The sequence below is a fragment of the Macaca mulatta genome, chromosome 7, assembly GCF_049350105.2.
Source record: "Macaca mulatta isolate MMU2019108-1 chromosome 7, T2T-MMU8v2.0, whole genome shotgun sequence".
Lineage (NCBI taxonomy): Eukaryota > Metazoa > Chordata > Mammalia > Primates > Cercopithecidae > Macaca > Macaca mulatta.
This window is the reverse complement of record NC_133412.1, coordinates 39275457-39302784: the sequence shown is the minus strand read 5'-3', so window position 1 is coordinate 39302784 and position 27328 is coordinate 39275457. Positions and strand designations below refer to the sequence as shown.

General features: G+C 34.3%; 1 protein-coding gene across 2 annotated transcripts in view; it reads left to right on the top strand.

Annotated features, from left to right (window-relative positions):
- VPS13C (vacuolar protein sorting 13 homolog C) overlaps positions 1 to 27328 on the top strand; it is a 193209-nt gene that overhangs the window by 95405 nt on the left and 70476 nt on the right. For both annotated transcript variants that reach the window (XM_015142394.3, XM_077938707.1), the window contains exons 36-50: positions 942 to 1078; positions 3088 to 3244; positions 4032 to 4111; positions 4635 to 4694; positions 5415 to 5577; positions 7751 to 7867; positions 8983 to 9086; positions 9514 to 9681; positions 13219 to 13523; positions 14485 to 14632; positions 18445 to 18598; positions 20527 to 20639; positions 23625 to 23794; positions 25134 to 25381; positions 26976 to 27205. In XM_015142394.3, coding sequence (XP_014997880.3) covers positions 942 to 1078; positions 3088 to 3244; positions 4032 to 4111; positions 4635 to 4694; positions 5415 to 5577; positions 7751 to 7867; positions 8983 to 9086; positions 9514 to 9681; positions 13219 to 13523; positions 14485 to 14632; positions 18445 to 18598; positions 20527 to 20639; positions 23625 to 23794; positions 25134 to 25381; positions 26976 to 27205 — 2354 coding nt within the window. The remainder of the gene's footprint in view (positions 1 to 941; positions 1079 to 3087; positions 3245 to 4031; positions 4112 to 4634; positions 4695 to 5414; positions 5578 to 7750; positions 7868 to 8982; positions 9087 to 9513; positions 9682 to 13218; positions 13524 to 14484; positions 14633 to 18444; positions 18599 to 20526; positions 20640 to 23624; positions 23795 to 25133; positions 25382 to 26975; positions 27206 to 27328) is intronic.

The following is a 27328-nucleotide window of genomic DNA, read 5'->3' as shown; positions in this document are numbered from 1 at the left end:
ACTTGGTTCCTGTGTGTTGTATTAGTGGTCAAGATAATGTCAACTGCAATAATAGTAATAACTAATTTAATGATACTGAGGGACAGTGGAGAGTGAAGACTGTAAAATCAGACTGATGAATTTGGGCTCTGCCATTTGTGCGACACTGAGCACAAATGTCTGAACCTCAATTTGCCCATTTCTGAAATAAAGACAATAAAGTTCTTACCTCAAAACGATGTCATAAGAATTAAATAGAACAGTCTATATACAGACCTTAGAACAGTGTCTGCCACACAGATGAGCACTTAGCAAGTGATAGCTGTTATTATTTTTTATATTACAGCTTAAAAAGCAATTTTATTGCATTTCAGGGTGTGCGAATTTCAGAAACACAGCATCATAATTATATAGCTTTACTCTTGTTTGTTAGTATGGCATAAGAGGCCCTGACCTCCCACTCCCTTTTTTCTTTTCTAGTCTTACTTCTTGTTGCCCCCCTTATGATTTAACCATATCAAACTCCATTCTGTTTGCAAAACCTATCATGTGTTACCATTCCCTGGTTTTGCTCCTTTCTGGTAATGTCTCCATCGTGTGAGGATGTCCTTTGCTCTGCTTGAATGATACCTCCTCTAATGGAACCTTTCTTGACTTCTGTATAACAATGTCACGCTTTGTTCTGTGCTTTCAGTGCATTTTATATAGAGTCTATTAACATTTGTTCATTTAATGTGACTGGGTGTGGCCTACTTGTTTGTATTTTAAATGTATCTTTGTTTGTATTTTAAATGTATCTGTCTCTTCCACTAAACCCGCAGTTTTCCAAGGGCTAGGGCTGTTACTAATTTGTGGAGTTTCATTGCCTCTACCAGGTCCAGAATACTCATATAAGTCCACAATAAGTACTTGTGGAAGAAATTTGTGAATAAAAGTGAATGAATTTCTTTTAAACATTTCAGGTGAAACTAAAGAGCCCCTTGAAATCTCTATATCACAACAAGATATGCATGATTCAAAAAATACTTTAACAACTGGAGTGGAAGAAATTAGATCTGTAGACATCATTAATATGCTGCTGAATTTTGAAATTAAAGAGGTGTGTAATTTTCATCTGTTTTTGTAAAGTGCGGTAATGGATATTGGATATTATTGGATATAATGGATATTGGATATATCCATTATTGGATAATGGATATCCAAATAAGTAATGGATATTGGAATTACCTCTACTAAACTTGTAGATAATTGATACTGATGAAAAAAATCTATGTGGGCTGTTCACATGTAGCAGTGATGTTTTAAAAATTGAAAGTTTGTGAGTTAGATTTGGGAGTTATAATATTTGGGAAAGATTTGGGAGTTATATATTTGGGAAAGATTTGGGAGTTATAATATTTCATAGAGAAAATGACAGCATGTTCTTTAACATGCTTTTTAATGCTTTTAGGACAGTAGGAATGTCACTTGCTTTGGATGTCATGTAAGAAAGGCAGGAAAGGGCAATAGTGTCAGATAAATTCTTTTCAAATGTTAGAAACTCTTGATAGAATAAAACACAATATGCCTGCATTTTAAAAAAAGTTACATTAGTAATATGTTTGCCATCTGCATATTCTTGAGGAAAGATGAAATACATTTTCTTCTTTATTCACACATCCAACAAATATTTATTGTATGTGCCCAGTGATAAGGATAGAGGTAAAAGGCTTACAGTCTGAACTCATGCAGGAAAACTATTAAAATTTTTGTAATTATTTCACGAAATATCTGCTGAGGATACTATTGGAGCTTGGGGTGCTGATGGTAGGGAGTAGGCATTTAAGCAGACTGAGAGGGTCAGAAAAGATTTTCTGGAGGAGGACACATTTGAATTAAGTTTTTAAAGAGAAATAGGAAATTATCTGAGAAAAGGGATCAGGAAAGGGTCTGGGGCAAGGTGGAAAGAGGAACAGGCATAAAAGTGTGAGTATGTGAGAAAGTATAGTGGATACAGGGACTTGCAAGGACTTCCTCTAAAATCTGTTTTATCATTAAATAGTTATATAGAGGTTATGTTTTTTCTCTGAGCTAAAAATAATAAACTTTTAAATAGGCTGTTTGCAATGGCTTATGCCTATAATCTCAGCACTTTGGGAGGCCAAGACTGGAGGATCACTTGAGTTCAGGTATTTGAGACCAGCCTGGGCAACATAATGAGACCCTATCTCTGCAAAAAAAAATTTCTTTTTTAATTAGTCAGTTGTGGTAGCATGTGCCTTTAGTCCTGGCTACTTGGGAGGCAGGAGGATCACTTGAGCCGAGGAGGTCAAGACTGCAGTGAGCTCTGATTGTGCTACTGCACTCCAGCCTGGGTGACAGAGCAAGACCCTGTCTCTAGCAGCCAGTCAATAAACAAACAGACTTTTAAAGGAATAGGCTTTACTTTTAAGAATCTGAAATACATGCTTTGAAGCCAATTTCTTTATGTTAAACTTGGATGTTTTTCTGGTTAATATCAGAGTTACTGAAGGTTTTTAAGCCTTGGTAGTTGAAACATCGATAGATGAATCATTCTATTTGCAGATATACTTAACACACACACACACATATAAAACCCATAAGACCTTTTAAATATTATTTATGATATATATTATGGCTGTTCTCTTCCCTTAGAACAGTGATTGGGTTGAAGGGGAACAGTTTGCATTGCTCCGCATGGATATTTGGCATTGTTTGAAACCATTTTCTGTTGCCATTATCTGAGGGGAGAATACTAATGACAATTGATAGGTAGAGGCCAGGGGTGCTGCCTCATATCCTACAGCACATAAGACAGTTCCCACTAGAAAGAATTACCAGCTCAAAATGTTAATAGTGCCGAAGCTGAGAAAGCTTGCCTTAGAAATGATGTAAAAATTGGCTGTTGGTCTCACAGACTTTCAGATGAAAGGCTATCAGACTAGGACTTCTGGGAATTAGGCCAAACTGCAGGCACAAATAGAAGTAAACATCTTAACATTGTGTGAATTTCTTGCTTATATCACTCTGGATACTTATTAAATTCTTGATTTACCTTCATTGTGTATTAATGAAATAGTTGGTGGTAATACTGGTACCCTCTTTTAGGTTGTGGTTACTTTGATGAAAAAATCAGAAAAGAAGGGAAGGCCTTTACATGAGCTAAATGTCGTGCAACTTGGAATGGAAGCTAGAGTTAAAACCTATGACATGACTGCTAAAGCTTATCTAAAAAAAATTAGTATGCAGTGCTTTGATTTCACTGGTAAGTGTGAAATACAGTCTGTGTAAATTATTCATTAGGCACGTGATCCCTACCTTTTTATCAACATTAAACATATTGGTTTGTGTACAATTGTGTTAATTTCCTAGTACATTAACTCAACTTTTCAAAAACAGTCGCTGGGTACAGTTCTAGGGGACCCATTTTGAAGAGTTGGGTTAATTTACTAGGAAATACGATGTATTATCTGATTTTCAAATTATGTGAGTTTTAACATTTCTTTTTAATTATGTTAATATGTATTTGTGAAAAATGAAAATCAAATACAGAAGTATATAGATGAAAAAATTAATATCATCTGTAGTCTCTTGTCCTTCCCTCAGAATAAATACTATCATTAGTGGGTATCCTTGACCTTAAGTTCCTGCAATAAGCTAACTTTTAAAGTTCTGTTAGTGTTTAAAGTTTATAAGAACTCTATGGGATATCTTTAAGTAAAGTAAACTTGTATTGAGAATAATCCCTACTTTATGTATTTTATAGGTTCTTTAATATACCATGATTTGTTTAGATGATAGTAATACAGTAGTACCATATGTTATACCAGTTGTAATTGGTGAGTACTATTATTTTTGTTTTATGGAATTTGTTTCTTTTTTTTCAAAGCCAGGTTTATTGAGGTAAGATTGATACACAATGTACTTCACTCTTTTTAGTGTACAGTCCTGAGTTTTGACAAATGTACATTTGTGTACATTTGGCTGGTCCTGTCTTAAAACGTGTGAAATGGTTAACTTGATGGATCAACCTTGTCTTTTTTCTCTTTTAGATTCTAAAGGAGAACCTCTTCACATTATTAACTCTTCTAATGTGACTGATGAACCCCTTCTGAAAATGTTACTGACAAAGGTACCTAGTTTTATTACTAGGATTCTTTAATATTTAAATATATAAAGTTATATATATTACCCTTGTATTTAATATTCCAATTTTCTCTCTCAACATTTTTCTATCTAAATTGATTGATGTGGTGAATTTTGCAAGCATCTGAAAATCCTGGATACTTTCATTACCCTGTGATATTGAATAAATGGTAATAATGTAAAGTTCCACTGTAATCCAAAGCAAAGTGTGTTATAATCTAGCACTTTTTCCTACTTTTTGGATTAGTTTACCTAATCTAGATGTACTAGCATTTCCTCCACAGTAGGATAAGGAATTAGAGTTTTTGCTTGTATGGAATGTAAGAAATGCTTATGTGGTCAGTTTGGTTTCTTTTTTTTTTTCTTTTTTTGAATGGCCTTCTTTGCCTTTAAGAAATATCTTTTTACTCTTTTAATAGCATACTTAGAAAAGTAAAGAATATGTATATTTTCAGTGTATGAATTTTTAGTATTTGAAACTCAGTGGTATAATTCTCCACTATTTGTAGGCAGACAGTGATGGACCAGAATTTAAAACTATTCATGACAGTACCAAACAGACGCTGAAGGTAAATCTTCTATAATTTACTATAAGGCTGGGTTGTGTTGATTAAATCTATCTTCATAGCCATTTTCAACTGTGAGATTGTAAGTTCTAAAATTAGAATAACAGTGGCAATAATAATACTCCTAATTTATGGATAAAGTGAAGTAGATAATAGAATTGGAATAAAGTTCTTACAAAAAGTTGATTTATTTTCTGAAAAGATTGTTTCCCAGTTTTGACTTAGATTTCTTGACAAGTATGTGAATAATACACTTCAAGGGAATTTTGTTACTGATTTTAGTCGACTGTGCTTTTTTGGCCTAGCGTTGATGGAAGCATTAAACATTTGAATTATGTATTGGCGTTAGGAATAGAATAAGATTAAGGGAAGCATAAAGCATAGCCTGGTACAGACATTGCTCACAGTCTGTTTGAACATGCATAGTCAGCTTGGAACTGCCTGAAATGTGGTTTAAAGCCTAATGATATTTCCTGTATCTTTACTGAAAACTCTTCCAGTTCTTTTGAGTTAAAATTGTGGTTGCACTTGGGAGTGAGCAGAGATTTACTATCTGGCGAGGATTAACATTTTAATAGTGAGTTAATAATGAGTTCTTAAAAAAATAAAAATTTTAAAAAGGCCCTTAATTGAGCTATTCTTGTGCTACTTATATCTGTTGAACCCTGATGTAAAAATGTTACTGCATCTGAAATCTGCCTTTCTAATTGTTCATTATCTCAGGTTTCATTTTCATCCTTAGACTTAGTACTTCATTTAGAAGCCTTACTTTCCTTCATGGATTTTTTATCATCTGCTGCTCCATTCTCTGAACCTTCCTCTTCTGAGAAGGAATCCGAACTGAAACCACTTGTGGAGGAGTCCAGAAGTATTGCTGTCAAATCTGGTAATAATTTTTGAATCATGATCTAATACTTTGAACTTCAATAATCATATAACAACTTGTTTTTTCCAATTAAGATAAGTATTTAGCATGTTGACATTGCTGCTCTGATAGATTAGGTTAGTTTCAAGAGAAAGAAAATGTTATCTGTATGGGATTATAGAGCAGTTTAGTGAGGAATTTTAAATAGATGTTGTTTAATATTATGTATTTATATTTCAATTCACTGTCTAGCTTTTACATAAAATAGAAATTGCATGTACTTTATGTTGATGTGTCTTTGTAGTCTTCAGATCAATGAAAATGAGAAAGGAAGAAGTTCAGTTATGGATTCAGTCATACAAGGTAACAAAGGCCCATTTCAGTTAGTCAGGTAGACTACCTGGTGCTCAGCAATTTTAAGTGCTCGGTGGGACACTGCAGGGAAGGAGCTCCTGGAATAGACACACTCACATTGGTTTCTAACCAAAACTATATTTAGATCATACAGATATGGGCACTGGGTCCTCAGGCATACGACTTATGTTATGAAATATTATGTATGACATATCCTGAGTGAATAAATAACATTTGCTTATTTTTAAGCCAAATATTTTAATTATTTTTCTTTCATGTTATATAATGTCAGTATTTAACACCCAGACCAGTATGTAACATCCAGACATTACAACTTTCAGACCATTACAAGTTTGAGTTTTACCTATATTACTGGCATGTTTGTTGTAAAACTGTCAGTACTGTTAGATCAGATACAAGGATCTGATTTTTTTTTTTTTTTTTTTGAGACGGAGTTTCACTTCTGTTGCTCAGGCTGGGTGCAATGATGTGATCTCGGCTCACTGCAACCTCTGCTTCCCAGGTTCAAGCGATTCTCTTGCCTCAGTCTCCCAAGTAGCTGGGATTACAGTTACCCGCCACCATACCTGGCTGATTTTTTGTATTTTTAGTAGAGATAGGGTTTCACCATGTTGGTCAGACTGGTCATGAACTCCTGACCTCAGGCGCTTCACCTGCCTTGGCCTCCCAAAGTGCTGGAGTTACAGGTGTGAGCCACCACGCCTGGCCGGATCTGATTTTTTTAAACCATGGAACAGAGCAACAATTTCCTTATAAACTAGAGTAAAAGAGCTTTACCGTCTTTGCCTTTAATGTACTTGTCACATTAATAGCCTCAGAAATATCCTTGGAAATTCCTCTACTTTATATTATATATACATACAAAACATACACAACACAGTTGAATAAATGAAAAAGAAATGTTTGAACTCACAATAAACTAGAAACACTATTAACCCAAATAAAGTCTTCCAGTTTTGCTATATTGTTGGTCTTTGTGGTTTGATTATGCTACATCAAATATTAAAGAAAACATCATTATGCTACATTAAATATTAAAAAAAAACCCTCTCGTACTGGTGATTAAGGACAGATAATCTCCAAGCTTTTGCAATTTCAATCAGAAGGCTCTATTTCCTTCAAGAGAGACAGATTTTTAGGAAAATGTATCCTAAATTTATCAGTCAGGATCTGGACTAAAGTGGATTTAGGGAGCTAGTTTGATTGTGATTCTTATTCACACATACACCTGCATGCACATACATTATAAAATTTTTTTTGTATTTTTTAAGTTTGGCCCTTTATGTTCATTTCTCATAGAATTTATTTTAGGATTCTTGATGGAGCAACAGGGTATAATCTGGAGAAATTTATTCTGTAGTTAATAACACATAAGTGCCATAGTAAATAATATGTATTTTATTAACTGTGCATCACTATTGCAGTTTATCATGAATTATTCTTCCTTAATCTAATATATGATATGTAAAGGAGTTCAGAATCAAAACTTTAGACCAAGAGAATTCTAGAAGTCTAATATAGAATGTTTTCTTTATTCCCAGAAAAAAAAGTTAAAGTTTCCATCTAGTAAATTGTACTTTCAAAGTGCTATTAATATTTAGTTGCCTTTATTCTTAATTTGAAGGGGAATGTGCTGATTTTTGTATGATGGAATTTGATAATTGATCCAAAATTTATGTTAATTACATGTTATCCTAATGGAGGGCGTTTTGGTTCCTCATAGTGCATTGGGTACTTTTATTTTGGTGGATTTGAAGTTATTGTATGTGTTGTATTATCTTTGCCTTTTGCTAATCAGAAGGTTTCTATTATTTTTTAGTATCCAGCAACATTTCCCAAAAGGATGTGTTTGATTTAAAGGTCACAGCTGAATTAAATGCATTTAATGTCCTTGTCTGTGATCAGAAGTGTAACATTGCAGAGATTAAAATACATGGTAAGTAGTTATTTCTTGTTGTAGATATTTCTGTTTCTTTACATAACTAGGAAAAATGAGCTTGTACCTACCTGGCAGATTTCTCATGAGTATTCTTTTGGTTTACTTATATTGAAGACTTTGCAAACTTTTCAGAGATGTGCTTTAAAATGTTACAAGTAAATTTATTATGATTCATTGCTGACTTGAGATATTCCTTATGCATTTTGCGTTATCTACATTTTTATGCAATTGTAGAAATCATTATGCCTTTAGAAACTGAGAATGACAAAGAAATTTTTTTTTGGAGGAAAATCTTAGAAGACTGTTTTCTAATACAGTTTATTATAGAAATAAGAGTATTCATCAAATACTGTTCATTTATTTTTAGTTATTGGAGTAACAGTTGTGTTTTTTTTTTTTTTTTTTTGAGGTGGAGTCTTGCACTGTTGCCCAGGCTGCAGTGCAGTGGCATGATCTTGGCCCACTGCAAGCTCCCCCTCCTGAGTTCACGCCATTCTCCTGCCTCAGCCTCCTAAGTAGCTGGGACTACAGGCACCTGCCACCACATCCAGCTAATGTTTTGTATTTTTAGTAGAGACGGGGTTTCACCGTGTTAGCCAGGATGCTCTCGATCTCCTGACCTCATGATCTGCCTGCCTCAGCCTCCCCAAGTGCTAGGATTACAAATGTGAGCCACCGCTCCCAGCCCAGTTTTTAATAATACAGTAAATGTTTGTAAGATCACTGTTTTAACAAATATTATCTTACTAAATGACCACTGCTGATCTTGCCAATGCAGAGGATATTTAAGTTTGGAGAAATTTGATTAATTTTCTAAATTAATCTAAATTTCTTTGAAACTTGGTGGGTTGTTTTTTGTTTTTTTTTTTGTTTTGTTTTTAGAATTTCCTCAACTTTTTTGGAGGAGATGCCTGTATCCCTTAAAGTTATTATTTAAAGGTATTATTACCTTTCTTAGGTATCTCATACATGAAAGTTGATGCCATTAATATGTTTAATAATGAGTAATTTTTATTCACTTTGTATCTTGTCAGTATATTACTGACCTTAAATACCGCTGACTTAGTCATGTGGATTGGGTGAAAAGTTTATAAATGTTATGTTTCCTATAGGAATGGATGCCTCTATTTCTGTGAAGCCTAAGCAGACCGATGTGTTTGCCAGACTTAAAGATATTATAGTTACGAATGTAGATTTGCAGTCCATTCACAAAAAGGTGATTAAAAAATAGATTCTTATATTGGAATTTCTTTTGTTCTTTGGATTTGAGATGCAATTATTTATTTGCACAGTATACATTTATTGTCTGTCATGTACCAGGCACTTTATTAGGAATTGGAGATGAAAATGGTAATAGTCTGCTTTCACATTGTATATAGACTAGGCCTCTTGCTACCCAGTGATTTGTAAAACTTATTTCTGAACAGTTAAGTGATTGATATTTTTACTGATAAAATTTTTTTAAAGAAATACAAGAAGTTATTGTCATGTAAAATGTTTGCAGCTAATAATTTTTAAGATTGAATTCATATGTTACTACTTCATATATCAAAGATTCTCTAATAAGAGAACTTATTTATAATACATTGATAAGGGCTATACAGCTCCTTTAATATAATAACAAGTTAATCTAATATTTTTAGGCCGTCTCTATTTTGGGAGATGAAGTCTTTAGGTTCCAACTGACTCTTTATCCAGATGCCACAGAAGGAAAGGCCTATGCTGATATGTCCAAAGTAGATGGCAAACTTAGTTTCAAAGTGGGTTGTATTCAGATTGTTTATGTTCATAAATTCTTCATGTCTCTTTTGGTAAGTTTTTTAAAACATATTTATTTCTCACTGAGGCCTAAATATCTTTGCTTATACAACTGAACCTAGATAGTAAAAATCTTCACTGATAGGGCTGTGCGATGAGCACCTGAGTGCTGAACAGAATGTTATAGTTAAGGAAATCCTTTTCATGATGTTAACCAAATGAATTTTTAAAATTATTGTTTTGAAGATATAGACTATAATTCTATAACATTTCTATAGGTATACATTTTAAATGTACATTTTATGTTTTAATTTAGGGCTTTCCACTGTAACTTGTTTAATGAAATATATTTAAGATTACTTAGTTAAAACAATTTTTTGAGGAAATTCTTCAGGCATATGGAGGACTCATATTGGAACTTACAGCTTTTGGTTATGATTGTGATCAACAGCGTCATGAAATGCTTTTCTTTTTATTATTTATTTCCATGTACCTGTCATGGTGTATTAGTCCATTTTCACACTGCTATAAAGAACTGCCTGAGACTGGGTAATTTATAAAGAAAAGAGGTTTAGTACACTCATCGTTCCGCATAGCTGCGTAGGCCTCAGGAAACTTAACAGTCATGGTGGAAGGGGAAGCAGGCACGTCTTACATGGCAGTAGACAAGAACAAGCTTAGGGTGAAGAGCCTCTTATAAAACCATCAGATCTCATGAGAACTCACTATCACGAGAACAGCATTGGGGGAAACCAGCCCCGTGATCCAGTCACCTCCTACCAGTTCCCTCCCTTGACACCTGGGGATTACAATTCGAGATGAGATTTGGGTGGGGACACAGAGCCAAACCATATCACCTGGGCTGAAGGATTTAAATCTGCCTATTCTTCTTAGTGGGGCTGCCAATCAGAACTTTTTAAAATCATAATTTTTTTTTTTTAAAAAGGTAATTTCAACTTTTTTGGACTTCAGTTGTTAATTTCAGTTGATAATTTCAACTATTTAATTTCAGTTGATAATCCAACTATTTTAGATTCAGGGCATACATGGACAGGCTTGTTACATGAGTATATTGCATGATGCTGAGGTTTGGAGGTATGATTGATCTCATCACCCAAGTATTGAGAATAGTTTTTCAAACTTTTTCTCCTTTCCTCCCTCTCTGTAGTAGTGCCCAGTGTCTGTTGTTCCCATTGTTATGTCCATAAAATACCCAGTGGTTAGCTCCCACTTATAAGCAAAAGTATGTAGTATTTGGTTTTCTGTTCCTGCATTAATTTGCTTAGGATAATGGCCTCCAGCTGCATTCATGTTGCTGCAAAGGACATGATTCCATTCTTTTTTATGGCTGTGTAGCATTCCATGGTGTATATATGCCATGTTTCCTTTATCTAGTCCATTGTTGATGGGCACCTAGGTAGATTCCACGTCTTTGCTGTTGTGAATTGTGCTCTGATGAACAAGTGAGTGCATGTGTCTTTTTGGTAGAATCATTTATTTTCTTTTGGATATATACCCAGTAATGGGATTGCTGGGTCAAATGGTAGTTTTGTTTTGAATTCCTTGAGAAATCTCTAAATTGCTTTCTACAGTGACTGAAATAATTTAGATTTCCACAAGTGGTTATGTAAATGTTCTCTTTTCTCTGCAGTCTCCCTAGCATCTGTTATTTATTGAGTTTTTAATAACAACCATTCTGACCGGTGTGAAATGGTATCTCATTATGGTTTTGATTTGCATTTATAAGTATTAGTGATGTGGAACATTTTTTCATGTATTTGTTGGCTCCTTGTATGTCTTCTTTTGAGAAGTGTCTGTTCATGTCTTTTGCCCAGTTTTAAATGGAATTTGTTTTTCGCTTGTTCACTTGTTCACACTATTTTTTATAGATTCTGGATGTTAGCCTTTTGTCAGATGCATAATTTGCGAATATTTTTTCTACTTTGTAGGTTGTCTGTTTACTCCATTGAAAGTTTCTTTTGTAGTGCAGAAGCTCTTTAACTAGGTCCCACTTGTCAATTTTTATTTTTGTTGCAATTGCTTTTAAGGACTTAGTCATAAATTCTTTCCCAAAGCTGATGTCTAGAATGGTGTTTCCTAGGTTTTCTTGTAAGATTCTTATATTTTGAGGTCTTACACTTATGTATTTAATCCATCTTGAGTTAATTTTTGAAGTGGTGAAAGGTAGGGGTCCTTTCACCATAGAATAAAAAGTTGTTTCCTTCTTTTGCATATGGCTAGCCAGCTATCTCAGCACCATTTACTGAATAGGGAATCCTTTCCCCATTGCCTATTTTTGTTGACTTTGTCAAAGAACAGGTGGCTATCGGTGTACAGCTGTATTTCTGGGTCCTCGATTCTGTTCCCTTGGTCTGTTTGTCTGTTTTTGTACCAGTACCACGCTGTTTGGGTTACTGTAGCTTTATAGTATAGTATAAAGTCAGGTAATGTGACGCCTCAGCTTTGTTCTTTTTGCTTGGGATAGCTTTGGTTTTTTGGGTTCTTTTTTGGTTCCATATGAATTTCAGAATAGTTTTTTCTAGTTCTGTGAAAAATGACACTGGTCGTTTGATAGGAATAACATTGACTCTGTAGATTGCTTTGAGAAGTATAGCCATTTTAACAATATTGATTCTTCCAATTCATGAGCATGGAATGTTTTTCCATTTGTCTGTGTCATCTGTGATTTCTTTCAGCAGTGTTTTCTAGTTCTCTTTGTAGAGATCCTTCACCTCCTTGGTTAGACGTATTTCTAGGTACTTTGTTTTTTTGATGGCTATTGTAAATAGGATTGTGTTCTTCATTTGGCTCTCAGCTTGGATGTTACTGGTATATAGAAATGCTACTGATTTTTGTACATTGATTTTGTATCCTGAAACTTTACCAAAGTTGTATGTCAGTTCCAGGAGCCTTTTAGTGGAGTCCATAGGGTTTCCCATGTGCAGAATCTCATGATTCCTTAAAAGCATGAATTTCTAGTTAAACCATCGTGTTTACTTTTCTAGAGAGTAATTAATTTGGAGGTGGGTGCCAGGGAGATTAGGTTTCTTTTGTAATATTAATGGATTTACACCAAGAATATCGCTTCTAAGAATGATCTTATCCTTATTGGGAAAAATTTTTCTGTTTTTAGTTGAAATTGAGATGAAATACATCTTATTATAAATAAATTTTGACTCTTACTAATGATTACAGGATTGTAGGCAATTAACTGTCTTTCCTCATGCATGAGTACATTAAAAAAAAAAAAAAGAAGAAAACCTCCAGAAATAAGCCAGCAGAAGCTTAGTTTCTAAGACTAAACTTTATTGCTGTGACCTAGCAGTACAGAATTGAACCCACTTTTGGAGAAGTACAGTACTGTCCTTCTCCCTTTCATTTAAATTTGAATTTAAAGTAAAAAACATTCTTAATAAACAGGAGATTTTTAAAAGAATTGTTGCAAAAATTTGTCATGAGAATGAAATAATTCTCAAAATCAAATGAGAGAAAGAGCTCTTTCTTCCTAGAGTAACTGTTGTTACTCTTTTTGAAGTTTTTTCATTTAAAAATAAATACCTTTTTCCCTAAATATCTGTCTCTTCCAACAGAACTTCCTCAACAATTTCCAAACTGCTAAAGAAGCTTTGAGCACAGCCACAGTCCAGGCTGCAGAAAGAGCTGCTTCTAGCATGAAAGACTTGGCTCAAAAGAGTTTCCGCCTTTTGATGGATATCAATTTGAAAGCACCAGTTATTATTATTCCTCAGTCTTCGGTATCACCTAATGCTGTTATAGCAGATCTGGGTTTAATCAGAATTGAAAACAAGTTTAGCTTGGTTCCTATGGAACATTATTCTCTTCCTCCAGTCATTGATAAAATGAACATCGAACTCACTCAGTTGAAGCTGTCAAGGTATAAATATGTAATCTAATTGTGTATTGCTTACTAGAAATAGGATTTTCATACAATTTTTGCCTGAGGTAAAATATTGTAGTAATTTGTGGTTTTCATTCCTTATTTCTTCTTACTATGAAACCTTGACCATTGGCTTCTTGGGTCAGTGGTTAATAGTCATGTATGCACCTCATAGAGTCTGTGTTTTCCCTTACTACGTTTATAATATGATTTTTTTCATTTTATAAAAATTAGCCATTATAAAATTATAGTTTACTCAGTACTTAATTTAATTTTTTTATTTTTCTCACTTTGCACATAGCTATTTCCTTTTTTTTTGATGGGAAAAAACTTTGTAAAATATAAAATTTAAGATTTATTTCTCATTTTCAAACCTTGTCACATTTGGGAATTTTCAGTGAGTTATCTAAAGGATTAGTGAATCCAGATGGGACAGTGTTGGCTCTGTTGAGTGACAAGGGCATTTATTTGATTATGCAAATGATTCTTGGCAGGGGAGCTAGAATGACTATTACCATATGTTCGTTTAACTTTTAGATTAGTTGAGTTTTCCCCTTGAGTCTAGAGAAGTACCAATAACATATTAAGGGCTAAGTATAAGATCACTTTCTTTATCTTCCAGTTTTAGGAGGATGTAACATTTGTTTGCATGATAGTAAACTATTTGCTGTATCAACAGCGCTTGTGAAAAATAATAAATAATGCAGTAGTAATAATGTATGAAAATTATGTCTTTGAAATCAGTGTTATATGGGTTTGGTTTTGGATAGCTCTGCATATAAACTTTATTCTGATTTAGATTGATTTTAAAAATGTGAAAAGAAGTGTATTCTAAAAGACTTCTGATAGCAGCCTTTAGCCTTTATGAAATGTAGTGTGGAAACTGTTACACAATAGGATAGTCCTCATTTTAAAATGTAAATGTGAAGTAAAAAGTAAACTCTTGTTTTTCTTTCAGAACTATTTTGCAGGCTAGCTTGCCACAAAATGACACTGAAATTTTAAAACCAGTCAACATGCTTTTGTCCATACAACGAAACTTAGCAGCAGCATGGTATGTGCAAATTCCAGGGATGGAGATAAAAGGAAAACTAAAACCTATGCAGGTAAGTAGCTAGTATATAATATATGAAAATTTCTTGATAGATCATAGTGCAGTTCTAGTGGATATCAGAATGTAGAAGATGCTACATTATTGATAAAGCTAAACCAGTTTTCTCTTAGTGAGCATTTGTCTGTTGTATGTTTACTTTTGCCTAAGTAATAAATCGAATAAACTAGATTTTGTTTCCTATTCAAAAACAACAAAAATAAATAAACAAAAAATATGCAAATGAAATCATCCTTGTTTCCCTCACTTTTCTTTGTTTTCATTTTAGTTAGCTATTTGGTAAAACCAGCAAGGAGTCTGAGATAAAATCTGCTGGAGTGTGCTAAAAATATTATTCTTAATTTTGGAAAATTCTGTTAAAGTTTTAATGCAGTTAAATTGTAAGACAATGCAAAGTGATGTTCAGACACTACATTCAAAGCAACTTAGTGTTTTTAATGTGTAGAGGGCCTGTTTTAATTAGAAAGATGATATCATTTTGAATAGGCAAATGTGTATATTTGATAAGCATATAAATACACTATTATTTTTAATAGTGTAGTTTGTAGAGGCCCTGTTTTAATTAGAAAGGTGATACCATTTTGAATAGGCAAATATGTATATTTGATAAGTATATAAATACAACTTTTTTTTTTTGAGACGGAGTCTCGCTCTGTGGCCTAGGCTGGTATGCAGTGGCGTGATCTAGGCTTACTGAACCTCCCCACCCAGGTTCAAGCGATTCTCCTGCCTCAGCCTCCTGAGTAGCAGGGATTACAGGCACCGCCCACCCACTCGGCTAATTTTTGTATTTTTAGTAGAGATGGGGTTTCACCAGGTTGGCCAGGCTGGTCTCGAACTCCTGACCTTAGGTGATCCACCCTCCTCGGCCCCCCAAAGTGCTGGGATTACAGGCGTGAGCCATCGTGCTCGGCCACAGCATTATTTTTAATAGTGTAGTTAGCAAGTTGCATATCAGCTCAGAGGAGGAGGTGAGACTGGTTGAAGGTAGCTGTGGAAGTATAGGAATCCTGTGATTCTTGTGTGCCTATGTGTGAAACTGTTGAAACCAAACAGCCAAGGGTGGGATAGGGATGAGAGAGACTAAACGAAACCAAACAAAAATTTAGCAGTTTAATGGGTTTTCATACCTGTGATTATTTCAGAGTTGGTTCTAACATAAGATAGGAAGGATCAAAGGAGCAGAGTTCTACTAGGGAAGAAGTTAAAATTGAAGCTTGTTGTAGAAATGAAGGGTTTCTGTTCATATACTAGTGGATATATTGCATGAAGAACAATTATTGAATTCTGTCTGTTTGGGCATTCATAGGGTAGGCTTTATTCCAGAGTATGGGTACCTTCTTTTAATTTCTGTCTTTCTGCTAAGAGATTAGATCTTGGGACTAATATTTGGCTCTCTCTTTCAAAGATTAGATCCCAGGACTAATATTTGACAATCCCTTTCAAAGATTGTGTGGTTATAGGTTTGCTGAAAGCATAAGTAAAATCGGAATGTCTGTTGGTAAAATTGTGGTATCTTCATATAATGGATGTTGTAAAGCAGATAAAGTGAATGAAATAGAACTATATGAAACAAAATTGATATATCTTGAGCATAAAAATAAAAAAAGTGAGTTGCAAAATGATAGTACAGTTCTATCAGTTTTATATAATTTCAGATTTTCAACAGGCAATATAATACTATTAATACATTTTTTTTTTTTTTTTTTTGAGATGGAGTCTCGCTCTGTCACCCAGGCTGGAGTGCAGTGGCACAATCTTGGCTCTCTGCAAGCTCCACCTCCTGGGTTCACGCCATTCTCCTGCCTCAGCCTCCCGAGTAGCTGGGACTACAGGCGCCCATCACCACACCTGGCTAATTTTTTGTATTTGTGTAGTAGAAACGGGGTTTCACCGTGTTAGCCAGGATGGTCTGGACCTCCTGACCTTGTGATCTGCCTATTATATATTGTTTATAAGAGATGCAGTAGTGATAACTTTAAGAAAAGTATTCATGGAAATAATCTCTAAATTAGGCTAGTGTCTTTCTCTAAGGACGAAAGGAGAAGGGAATAGGGTCTCAGAGAAGTACATATGGGGCTTCCGCTATATCTGTAATGGGGAAACAAGATCTGAAGGAAATATTGCAACTTGTTAAGATTTGACAAAACCAGGTGGTAGATTCACAGGGGAAGATTATAGTATTCTCTGTCCTTTTCCTTTATGCTTTTTAAAGTGTTTTAGAAGAAACAAGAAAAAGTAACATCAGATACTTTAGCATCAAAGTATGATAATTACTTTAACCAAAAGGATCCTTATTAACTCAGGAATGCAGCAACAGTGGATGAGGCCACCACTGTCTAATTTGTCACCGATCCAGGTCTCTCTAAACACCCACTCTTTGGTCATAGTCTATAGTTTTCCTGGGCCTGGGGTGCAGCCAAGAAAGGTTATCAGGCAGGTGATACCAGCAGGTTGTTTCCCTGGTCTGGGATGCAGCTCAGGAAAAGGGTATCAGGCAGGTGATACCAACAAGTTGTTTTGGGTGGATCAGTTTGATGGTTTTTAAAGAACTGTGGGGCTGCCTTTCAAAATTGTCCTTCATACTTGTTTTTTTTTCCCTCAGCAAAGTGAAAGAGGGGTGAACTTAGTTGCCCTTCAGAAAGCTGTGGTAATCTTGGTTGGTATGAGAAGTGGGATGGGACACACAAGGAAATTCTAAGGCATTAAAATTACACCTGTTATATGAGGCCTGGGGCTTAGGACAAGCCATAAATCCCTGGTCATTATCTTGTACTTAAATAGCTCTGTATTTTCATTTAAACTGGGAACTAGGCAATTTCTCTGGTGGTAGGGACCTCATTTGGGGGAAATAGGGTACTGTGGTATTCAGAGGAGATTTGCTATTGTGTGAATTTGTAAGTACTTGAAACAGGCCTTTTGAGCCACTGTGTCTTACACAAGGTAGTAGAAGGATAAGAAGATTCAAAGAAAGTACTGGTTTAATGAATTTTAGCAGCCAGTAGCAGCTTCATTTGTTTTAGTTGCTTTATCTTGTTCTACAGCCACCTGTGATAAAGTTGGTATTATGCCTATTTTAGAGATTAAGAAACTTGAGTTAAGGACATTAAGAAACTTTGCAGACAAGACAGCTTGAAAGTGGTAGAGTTGATACAGATCTGCCTGACTCAAAGCCCTGGCTCTTTTTCTTTTTGCCACACATACCCTTTTATGAAGGTAAGAGTTAATATGCTACCTGCCTATTTTTTGTTCTTTAAACATTCTTTGTAGATACATTTGTTTTTGTTCTAAGTGGTATTATTCTTGATAAGTTAAACAAATGTTTTATATATGTTCAGATGCATATGTACTGAGATTAAGAGCTAAGTAGCAGGAGAGCATCTTTTTACTTTTTGGTAGAGACTAGAAACTGAACAACACTATTCTTGTATTGAGTTTTGAGGGGAGTAAATAATATAGAAGAAGAAACTGGTGCTGGGTGAGGTGAGAGAGAGACAGAATGGAGATGGGAAGATAGGTAAAGGGGACAGATAGGCACAGGTTCAGGAACAGGAAGACATAGTAACAGATAAGCCATAGAGAGTGTTGGAGTACCAGAGGCAGGGGCCTGGATATGGGTGAAGGCAGAAGTGTGTGTACACACAGTAAACAAGGTGAAATACTTCTCTTCTGGTAATTATAGTCCTAACTCTAACTCTCTTTTTTAAGTAGGTGAACAATTAATTTGAAAAACCACAAATTGAGATATAGATATGATAGTCTGCATTTTTTATTAGTTATAGTTAACAAATTATTGGTGGTTTCTAGGTTGCTCTCAGTGAAGATGACTTGACAGTTTTAATGAAAATTTTGCTGGAAAATCTTGGAGAAGCTTCCTCACAACCAAGCCCTACACAGTCTGTGCAGGAAGCTGTAAGAGTGAGAAAAGTTGATGTTTCAAGTGGACCTGACCATCTCAAAGGTATAAATTGATGATATTTACTTTATGGAGAAAAAATTAGTGTTAATGTCATATTTATATTTAGTATTTTTCTGGTTGTCCAGCACAATGTGGTATGAACTAATTCAGTATTGTACTACTTACTGTGGAAATTTGGCTGGGGCTGGGATGTTTGTATGTTGTCTGCTACAGGGGAAAGGGTCACTTGTTGGCATGTGCTTGTTTACCCTTTACTAGTGAATGCTAAATTTGCTGAATTCACTACGCACTGAGGTGGCGTATCTTGAGAGAAGAATCAAACTAGATAGGCAGTGTGGTAAGGTCCCAAAATAATTAAGAGAGAAAAGGACCTTGGTATCACGTATCATACTCAGGTAATTGAACCATGAGAAAGGAAGGTATTCTTGTAACAGCTTTATTTATCTGGACTTACTGGAGCATTATGTATCAAATACATAAGATAATTTTTCAGATCATTACTTTGAACCTATTAAAAGCAGTGAAACTTTTGAATTCAGCCATTTTAAAATAATTTTTCTAAAATATAAGGTTTCTTTTTGATTTCTTAAACAGATTATATTAAATATAATTTCACTCTTTTTTCGTAATTTAAAGCCATTGATGTGAATATTATGTTTTATTAGACTGTAAATAGGTTAATATTTTCATGGCTGGAAAGAGATGAAGTACCCCTTGCCCATATAATGAATGGTCCTGGTTGCTGTGCTTTTCTAATGCTCTCATACCATCAGCTGTTACTTCAAATGACAGTAATTGATAAAACTACCAGTTGATACACCGTATCAACACTGCTTCTCCTATAGTTAGGCTAGGTGTGTTTTGAAATCAGACAAGCAAATGACTAGAACAGTATGCAAGGTTTCTGGTTTAAGTGGATAGTTTTAAGTATTGCATAAGCTTGATGAGGTCAACATCTCCCCAGGTGAAGTTTGTGCCACCATACAGACAAATGCTAGATAAACAGGCTGTTGTTATAGTTAAACAGGAACTATGTAGAGATGAATAAACTATTAACAGGCAAGCCTTACGTGATTAGTGATCTCATTATGTTCAGCCATGATCACAATCATGTATCTGGTTCTTGCTATATGGACACCGTGTCACTTGGGAAAATTTGTGAATTCAAATGGAAGCTGCAAAGATGATGAAAATTAGAATATAAATTATTTCCAAGAAAAATAGAATTTTCTAACTTGGAGAAGGCTTATATGGTTAAAGTTATGCAGTATTTGTTTTTCCAGTAACTTTTAAAAACAGACTGTTCTATAGAATGACAAAAAATTAGAGTCAATATTGAAAAAGATTATAGCATCTGTCCATAAGAGTGATTGAAAGCAAGATCTATTCAGATCTGTATGCTCTATCTAAAGATGAGGGAAAAGACTAACTTCCTGAAGTCTCATTTGTCTCAAAATTCCAAAGCACCCATTCCTTTCCCCTGCATCATATGTGAACTCTGTTTGATTTTGCTATTGAGTTTTATTCTGTTCTTCTTATAAAGATAACGGATTGGGTAATATAGGTAATTAGAGATAGTGAGAGGTGCATTAGGCTAGCAGAGAATCTGTTACTAGTTGTCTAATATAAGGCAAAGTATTGGACTGTTCTGTGTCTCCAATTTCATAATGTCTTGAAAATGGCTTGTAGCCAGTAAATGCCTTGAAAATTAATTCCCCCTCTTTAAAAAAATTTTTAACATAGTCTGCCTGTGCCTCTTTGTACATTTATACTAAATATATATGGAATAGTCATTGCCATTTTTAAAATTTAACAGTTGGAATGTAATTGCCATTTTTATTAATTGTCTCAATATGATTTACAGAATCCCAGAAAGCATCATATAAATTTAGACTAAGAAATTATCTCATATTTAAAAATATTTATAAAATTCTGTACCTACTTAAAAGATTTTAAATTTTCACCATTAGAACAAGAAGATTGGACAGACTCAAAGCTTTCTATGAACCAGACTGTCAGTCTCCAATTTGACTTTCACTTTGAATCTCTTTCCATTATCCTTTATAACAATGACATTAACCAGGTATGTAATACATTTCTGTAATTAGAAATAAATCCTTAACTCTTGATAGTCAGTTTTAGAGTGTTGGCCTTTTTTTGTGGGACTTTTCATTGAAACATTTAATATGTCTATAAAATTCTGTTTGGCCTACAGAATATGCATTGGTCCTGCCCTCTATCTTTACTTTGTTAGTGTTTATAATCTTACAAGGCTAAGGCAAAGTACTCAGGGTTTTATTTCTTTCCAAGTAATATCAACACGAAAACACATTTTGATTTATTAACAATAGAAGAATTTTATATATGAGTGATTATTTGTACAGTTTTATTACATAGCTATATATATATATATGTATATATAATGACTTACGAATAATTTAGTAGTGACTTTGGAGCCTTACCTGATTATTTTTAAATTAACAATGATCCTTGATATGTAAGCATTCATTGTGTTTCTATTAAATAAATGTTATATGTTGTAGATTATGTGTTAAGGATACTAATTAAAGAATTGAAGAACCAAGGTCTTATGCCATAATGATTTGAACTAAATAATATGTCAGTGGTATTTTAGAAAGCTATTTTTTATTATGCAGATATTTCCTTCCAGTAAATGTTTTTAATTATATTATGTCATACATTAATACCTATAATACATACGACATATTTTAATATCCATATTCTGTATTGATTATAGATTCAACAGTGAGCGTATACTCTAATTGGGCAGTGAACAATATACTCAAATGGACATTAACAACAGATACAGATTATGGGTATTGTATCTGTTAATGTCCTTTTATATGAAATATGTTCATTCATATTTCATTTCATTTACTACAAATTATGCAATATTCATACATTGTTACTATTGAATTTTGGGCTTGTATCTGTCATTTATGTGATGAACTACCTTATTTTCTAATGTTTAATGCTCATTACAACATCAGAAAATGACCTTACTGAAAATGAACAGTTAAATTCATTCTTCATTTTACTTGGTACCATCATTCTGCTGGTTCTGCAGTCTTAGAATCTTGATGTCTACTTTTATTTCATTGCTTGTATACCTTCCTTATTCACTGAGATGCTGAGTACTGTCAGTTTTTTCTTTGAATAAACATTTACTTTTTTCTATTAATTCTCACTGCTGCTTTATTTAAAACTCTTCTTACACTTGTAGTACTGCAATGTTTGATTTTACTATTGTTTGATTTTTTACTTTCATCCATCCTAGATATTCGCACAAGTTCAGTTTCCTAAATGAATCTCATGTAGACATTTCCATCTTCCCTTTCCACTAATAAACATTGTGTTATATAATCTGAATTTCATCTTATGGAAAGAAATTCAGTGGCTCCAAATTGTCTACAAAAGGAAACCATATCAATAATCCTATCAGGAAACAGTAGTATGTTGTGATCAGTAGATGTGTCTCAGGTCATTTCTATTAATGGTTACAGAATAAAAGTTTGTGAATTATTTCCATTTTCATAAGTTAAAGGCATTCAAAGTTTACCAGTAATAATGTCATTCTGACCCAATCGTATGAACATACTATCTTGAGTGAGAGAAAGGGTGAAGTTCTAACCAGTGTGCCGATGATTGCACATACCCAGCACCCCTATTATCAGTGCCAGGGTCTCTAGTAAGCAATGGTGATGGATGTTCATCACTTCCCTGAAGGTTTTTGTTTGTTGATTGGTTGGGTTTTTTTGTTTTTGTTTTTTTTTTTTTTTTTTTTTTAATTCTGGGCATGCTGAGAGAATTTGGAATTATATGTTATGGTAGAATAAAGATCGAAGTCTGTTTTTCTGTACATGAAAATTTAAATATTTAGTTTAGGATTTGAGACTTTGATTAGGCCTCTGTATTTCTTTCTAGTTTTTTCCCTACCATTCTTTAATCGGAGTATCCAAGCCCAATCACCCTGTATCCTGTGTCCTCAGAGCATCTTGAATTGTTTGTTCATGTTTTTCCTTCATGTAGAGTGTCTTCTGCCACCCTCTTAGCCTATCTGATCCCACTCAGCCTCTGAGGCTCTATTGAGTTCTCACCTTCTTCATGAATTTTCTCCAGCCACAGTGATCTCTTCAACCTCTCTGAGCTTTTACTATTTATACTCTTTACCTAACCACTAAATGGCCTTTGTGAAATGTGAGAAGATATAAATATGAATGAATAAAATACTGTATGTCACAAAATATTTAATCATTTACAACTAATAGCATCTTATTGTGATGTTCCTTTTAGTGTATTTCTATTTTGTTTTCTCAAGGAATTAGGGTGTATGCTTGCTCACATCGTCTACCATGCCTTACTCTTTCTCGTAAACCTCATAAATCTTATCACTGTTTTTTAACAGAAGAGCTCATTAAATATTTATTAGTTAGAGGCCAGGTGCGGTGGCTCACGCCTGTAATCCCAGCACTTTGAGAGGTGGAAGTGGGCGGATCACGAGGTCAGGAGTTGAAGATCGACTTGGCCAAGATGGTGAAACCCCATCCCTACTAAAAATACAAAAAAAAAAAATTAGCTGGGCATGGTGGTGTGCGCCTGTAATCCCAGCTAGTCAGGAGGCTGAGGCAGATAATTGCTTAAACACAGGAGGTGGAGGATGCAGTGAACCGAGACTGCGCCATTGCACTCCAGCCTGGGCGACAGAGTGAAACTCCATTTCCAAAAAAAAAAAAGAAAAAATTTATTAGTTTGATTAATTGACAGAACTCTTTCCTAATTATTTTTATTTGCATTAAACCATAAATCAGATAAAATTTTCTATACTAAGCATTGTTGAATACTCACACATATATGTATTTATTTGTATGTACAGTTATACTCACAAACATGCATATTATTCTCTGTTCCATTCAGCTGTTTTAGCACTCATACTTTTAAAATTCATGAGATCAGTTTGCCTTTAAGCTTTGAATTAAGTAATATGTTTAAAAGTAATTATATAATATTTAAAGATAATTGATTCTTTTGCTTGAAAAATGTACCATAGGAGTCCGGAGTTACATTTCATAATGACAGTTTCCAGCTTGGTGAACTCAGACTACATCTTATGGCCTCCTCGGGGAAGATGTTTAAGGATGGCTCAATGAATGTCAGCGTTAAACTTAAGACATGCACCCTTGATGACCTCAGAGAAGGAATTGAGAGAGCAACATCGAGGTTTGTCAGCTCTGAATTTGCTATACATTATTTAAGGTTGACATTGCACCTGGCATGGCTGCCAGGTGTTGCTAAGCTAGGGATCATCAAAGGAAGATCTCTGTCTTTTCCATCATACTTCCTGATTTGAATTGCATTAAGAAGTAGTGCTAATATCAGATTCAGCTGCTTTAAAGGTTAAGTTAAAGGGAAGTTTATAATAAAATGGAGTAACATCTTTAGAATGGGAACTAAGAGAAAATGAGTTTTAATAGTTAAATCCACATGGGGTGATATATTTGGTGATATATTTTTCTAAATTCTTCCCAGTAGGCAGAGTTTTGTTTTAAAAAAGGCTTCAAGCTATGGATTTTGCCTCATCGTGTTTATTTTGTTCATGTCTTTTTAAAACAGTTATGCAAAATTTCTTTCAAAGTTTTAATAGAAATAGAATCTCTAGTGCATTCACATCATCAAGCCATTTTTGAAAGGGTGACTTATAAAGTGGGAAATATATAATTTTCAATAGCCTAATTATGTTTTTATTTTTTTCTCAAGTAATGAGATATAATATTTTGTATCTGATTTTTTTTGTTGTTGTTTTTGAGAAAAACTATGTTGCTACTTAAACTTGGACTCCATTGCATACATATGGGATACTTGTGAGCCTTTGGTTTTTCTGAGAGATGAATAAATGAGGAAAGAGTGCTGTCATGCACCCAGCTTTTCTAGTTTGCAAATTTTGTGTCTGGAGTAGCTGTCCACAGCTCTCCAGGCAAGGGTGATAAATGCTATCATCTGTTAGGTAGCCTGCTTTTTCCAGTTCATGGGAGGACGTGGGGGAACTATAGTCGAGCACACTTGATAAACACTTGATGATTTGAATTATATTGAATACTTTCGGACTCAAATTTTCATAGGATGATCTTTGAAGATAAATTCCTTCAGGGAGGTTTTATTTCATAAAATAATATAAAAAGGCTGCCTTATATTTTGTGTGACTAAACTGATGTGTTTTGTTAATTGCCCAAATTCCTTTCCGGCCATTATTGGCTTGTTTCTCTAGTATTGCATTATAATGTAATACTCAAGAATTGCATTATAATGCAATAACATATATAATTCTATTATAATATAAGTATAAAATATTCAGTAATTGCTTAATAACATATATCTTGCTTTGGAGATTAGTAGTCTTGTTTACTAATGGATAATAAGATTCTATTTAATGTTGACCTGTTTTCTATACAGATTAGAAACTGAAAGGTGAGAGAGAGATTATTGAGATATATAGGAAATTCTTCATCTTTTTTATTGTTTTAGCAAGAATAAAATAATGAATAGCATATTTTTTTTTCAGAATGATTGACAGAAAGAATGACCAAGATAACAACAGTTCTATGATTGATTTAAGTTACAAACAAGACAAAAATGGAAGTCAAATTGATGCTATTCTTGACAAGCTGTATGTATGTGCCAGTGTGGAATTTCTGATGACTGTGGCAGATTTCTTTATCAAAGCTGTGCCTCAGAGTCCAGAAAATGTGGCAAAAGAAACACAGATTTTACCAAGACAGACTGCCACAGGGAAGGTCAAGACAGAGAAAGGTTGGCAGAATTTATCTGTCATAGATGACAACTTGTGTATTTTGACAAGAATTACAAACCAGAAAAAAGAGAAATGAAGAATTTAAGAATGTAAAATTAGTCTTTTAGGTTTAAGCATATTCTGTATATAAACTTTAGCTTTTTAGTTTTTAAAAACATTTTAAGAAATGTTTTAAAATGGAAATATTTTTAAGAGAGAGGTACAGTAGAAATTGGACTAATGGCCAGGAAACTCCACTTTGGTTCCAACTGTGCCATGAACATTTCTTTACTGATCCAGAAATGAGGTTAATTTGGGTCAGTGGTTAGTGGTCTGTATGTGGGGAATCTTATTCAAAGAAAACATGTTGAGAATTCTAGCACATTGAAGAACAATTGGAAACATTAAAGCAGAACATGGGGACTTTGGAGGACCCAGCAGGACTTCCCTGGATGTCAGCTTAACTCCTTAAACTCTGGAAGAGTTTGCATGTCTGGTCTTGGTGTATGCTGAAGCCACTTTCAGCTCTATACTTCTTTTATTCCAGCATTATCCAGTAGATCAGTGATTCTTTCTTTTCTTTCCCTTTCTTTTCCTTTCCTTTTCTTTCCTTTCCTTTTCTCTCCTCTCCTCTTCTCTCCTCTTTCCTTTTTTTAAAATTTTTAAATATTTTTTAAATTTTTTTGACATAGGCTCTCACTCTGTCACCTAGGCTAGAGGGCAGTGATATAGCTTGGCTTACTGTAATTTTCACCTCCTGATGTGAGTTCAAGCAATTCTCCCACCTCAGCCTACTGAGTAGCTTGGGTCCACAGTTGTGCACCACCACACCTGGTATTTTTTTTTTTTTTTTTTTTTTTTTTTGGTAGACGTGGCTTTGCCGTATTACCCAGGCTGGTCTCAAACTCCTAGGCTCAAGCAATCCACCCACCTCTGCCTCCCAAAGTGCTGTGGATTACACCTTGCCCCTGCCAGATCAGTGACTTTTCTATGTTAAATTATAATTGTCTAAGGTCAGATATTTTTCTCTCTAATATATAACCCAGATTGGAAAACTAATATATCCTGGTAAGAATGCTATTTTTAAAATTTACCTTTAATATCTTTAAAATAGTGATCATATCTGGTATCTCTATATTTATATATGCTTTGAATATATTTATAGTATAGATTATATGATATTGACTATGGACTTCTGGGTGAAATTGAAAGAAACAAGTAATAATAATCTCTTTTATTAGGTCTCTTTTCCTCTTCTTGATATTCTTCTTTCCAGTTTTCCCCTTCCCCTGCAAGATAGTATATACTTATGCCTGTGTACATGCACATACTTTAATTCTGAAAAAAAAAAAAAACTTCAAAACAGGATTATTCTTCCTGGGTCAGAGTGGTAATGATATTCTTGGGACAGGGATCAGATTGCCTTATCTTGCTCAATCTGCAATTGTTAATAATCATTTAATACTTAGTATTAATCAACCAATTAATATTGTCAGTTTCACCATATCTGTTATAGAAAAACATTGAGAACAAGTTAACAACTTGTGGATAACATGTAGTCAAATGAAAAGACTTACCTTAAACTTTTCTGGTTCCTGTCGTTTGTTTCTTCAGATGACTCTGTTAGACCAAATATGACCTTAAAGGCCATGATCACAGATCCAGAAGTGGTATTTGTTGCCAGCCTGACAAAGGCTGATGCTCCTGCTCTCACAGCGTCGTTTCAATGTAACCTTTCTCTGTCAACATCCAAACTCGAACAGATGATGGAAGCTTCTGTGAGAGATCTGAAAGTGCTCGCTTGCCCTTTTCTCAGAGAAAAGAGAGGGAAAAACATTACCACAGTAAGAATTACCTTGTGTCCTAATCTTGGGTTGAAGAATGTCAGAAATGGTTGATTCATAGAATCCTATAATATGAGAGTTCTGCAGGGACTTTAGAGATTATTTATTGTGAACTTGGGGTTT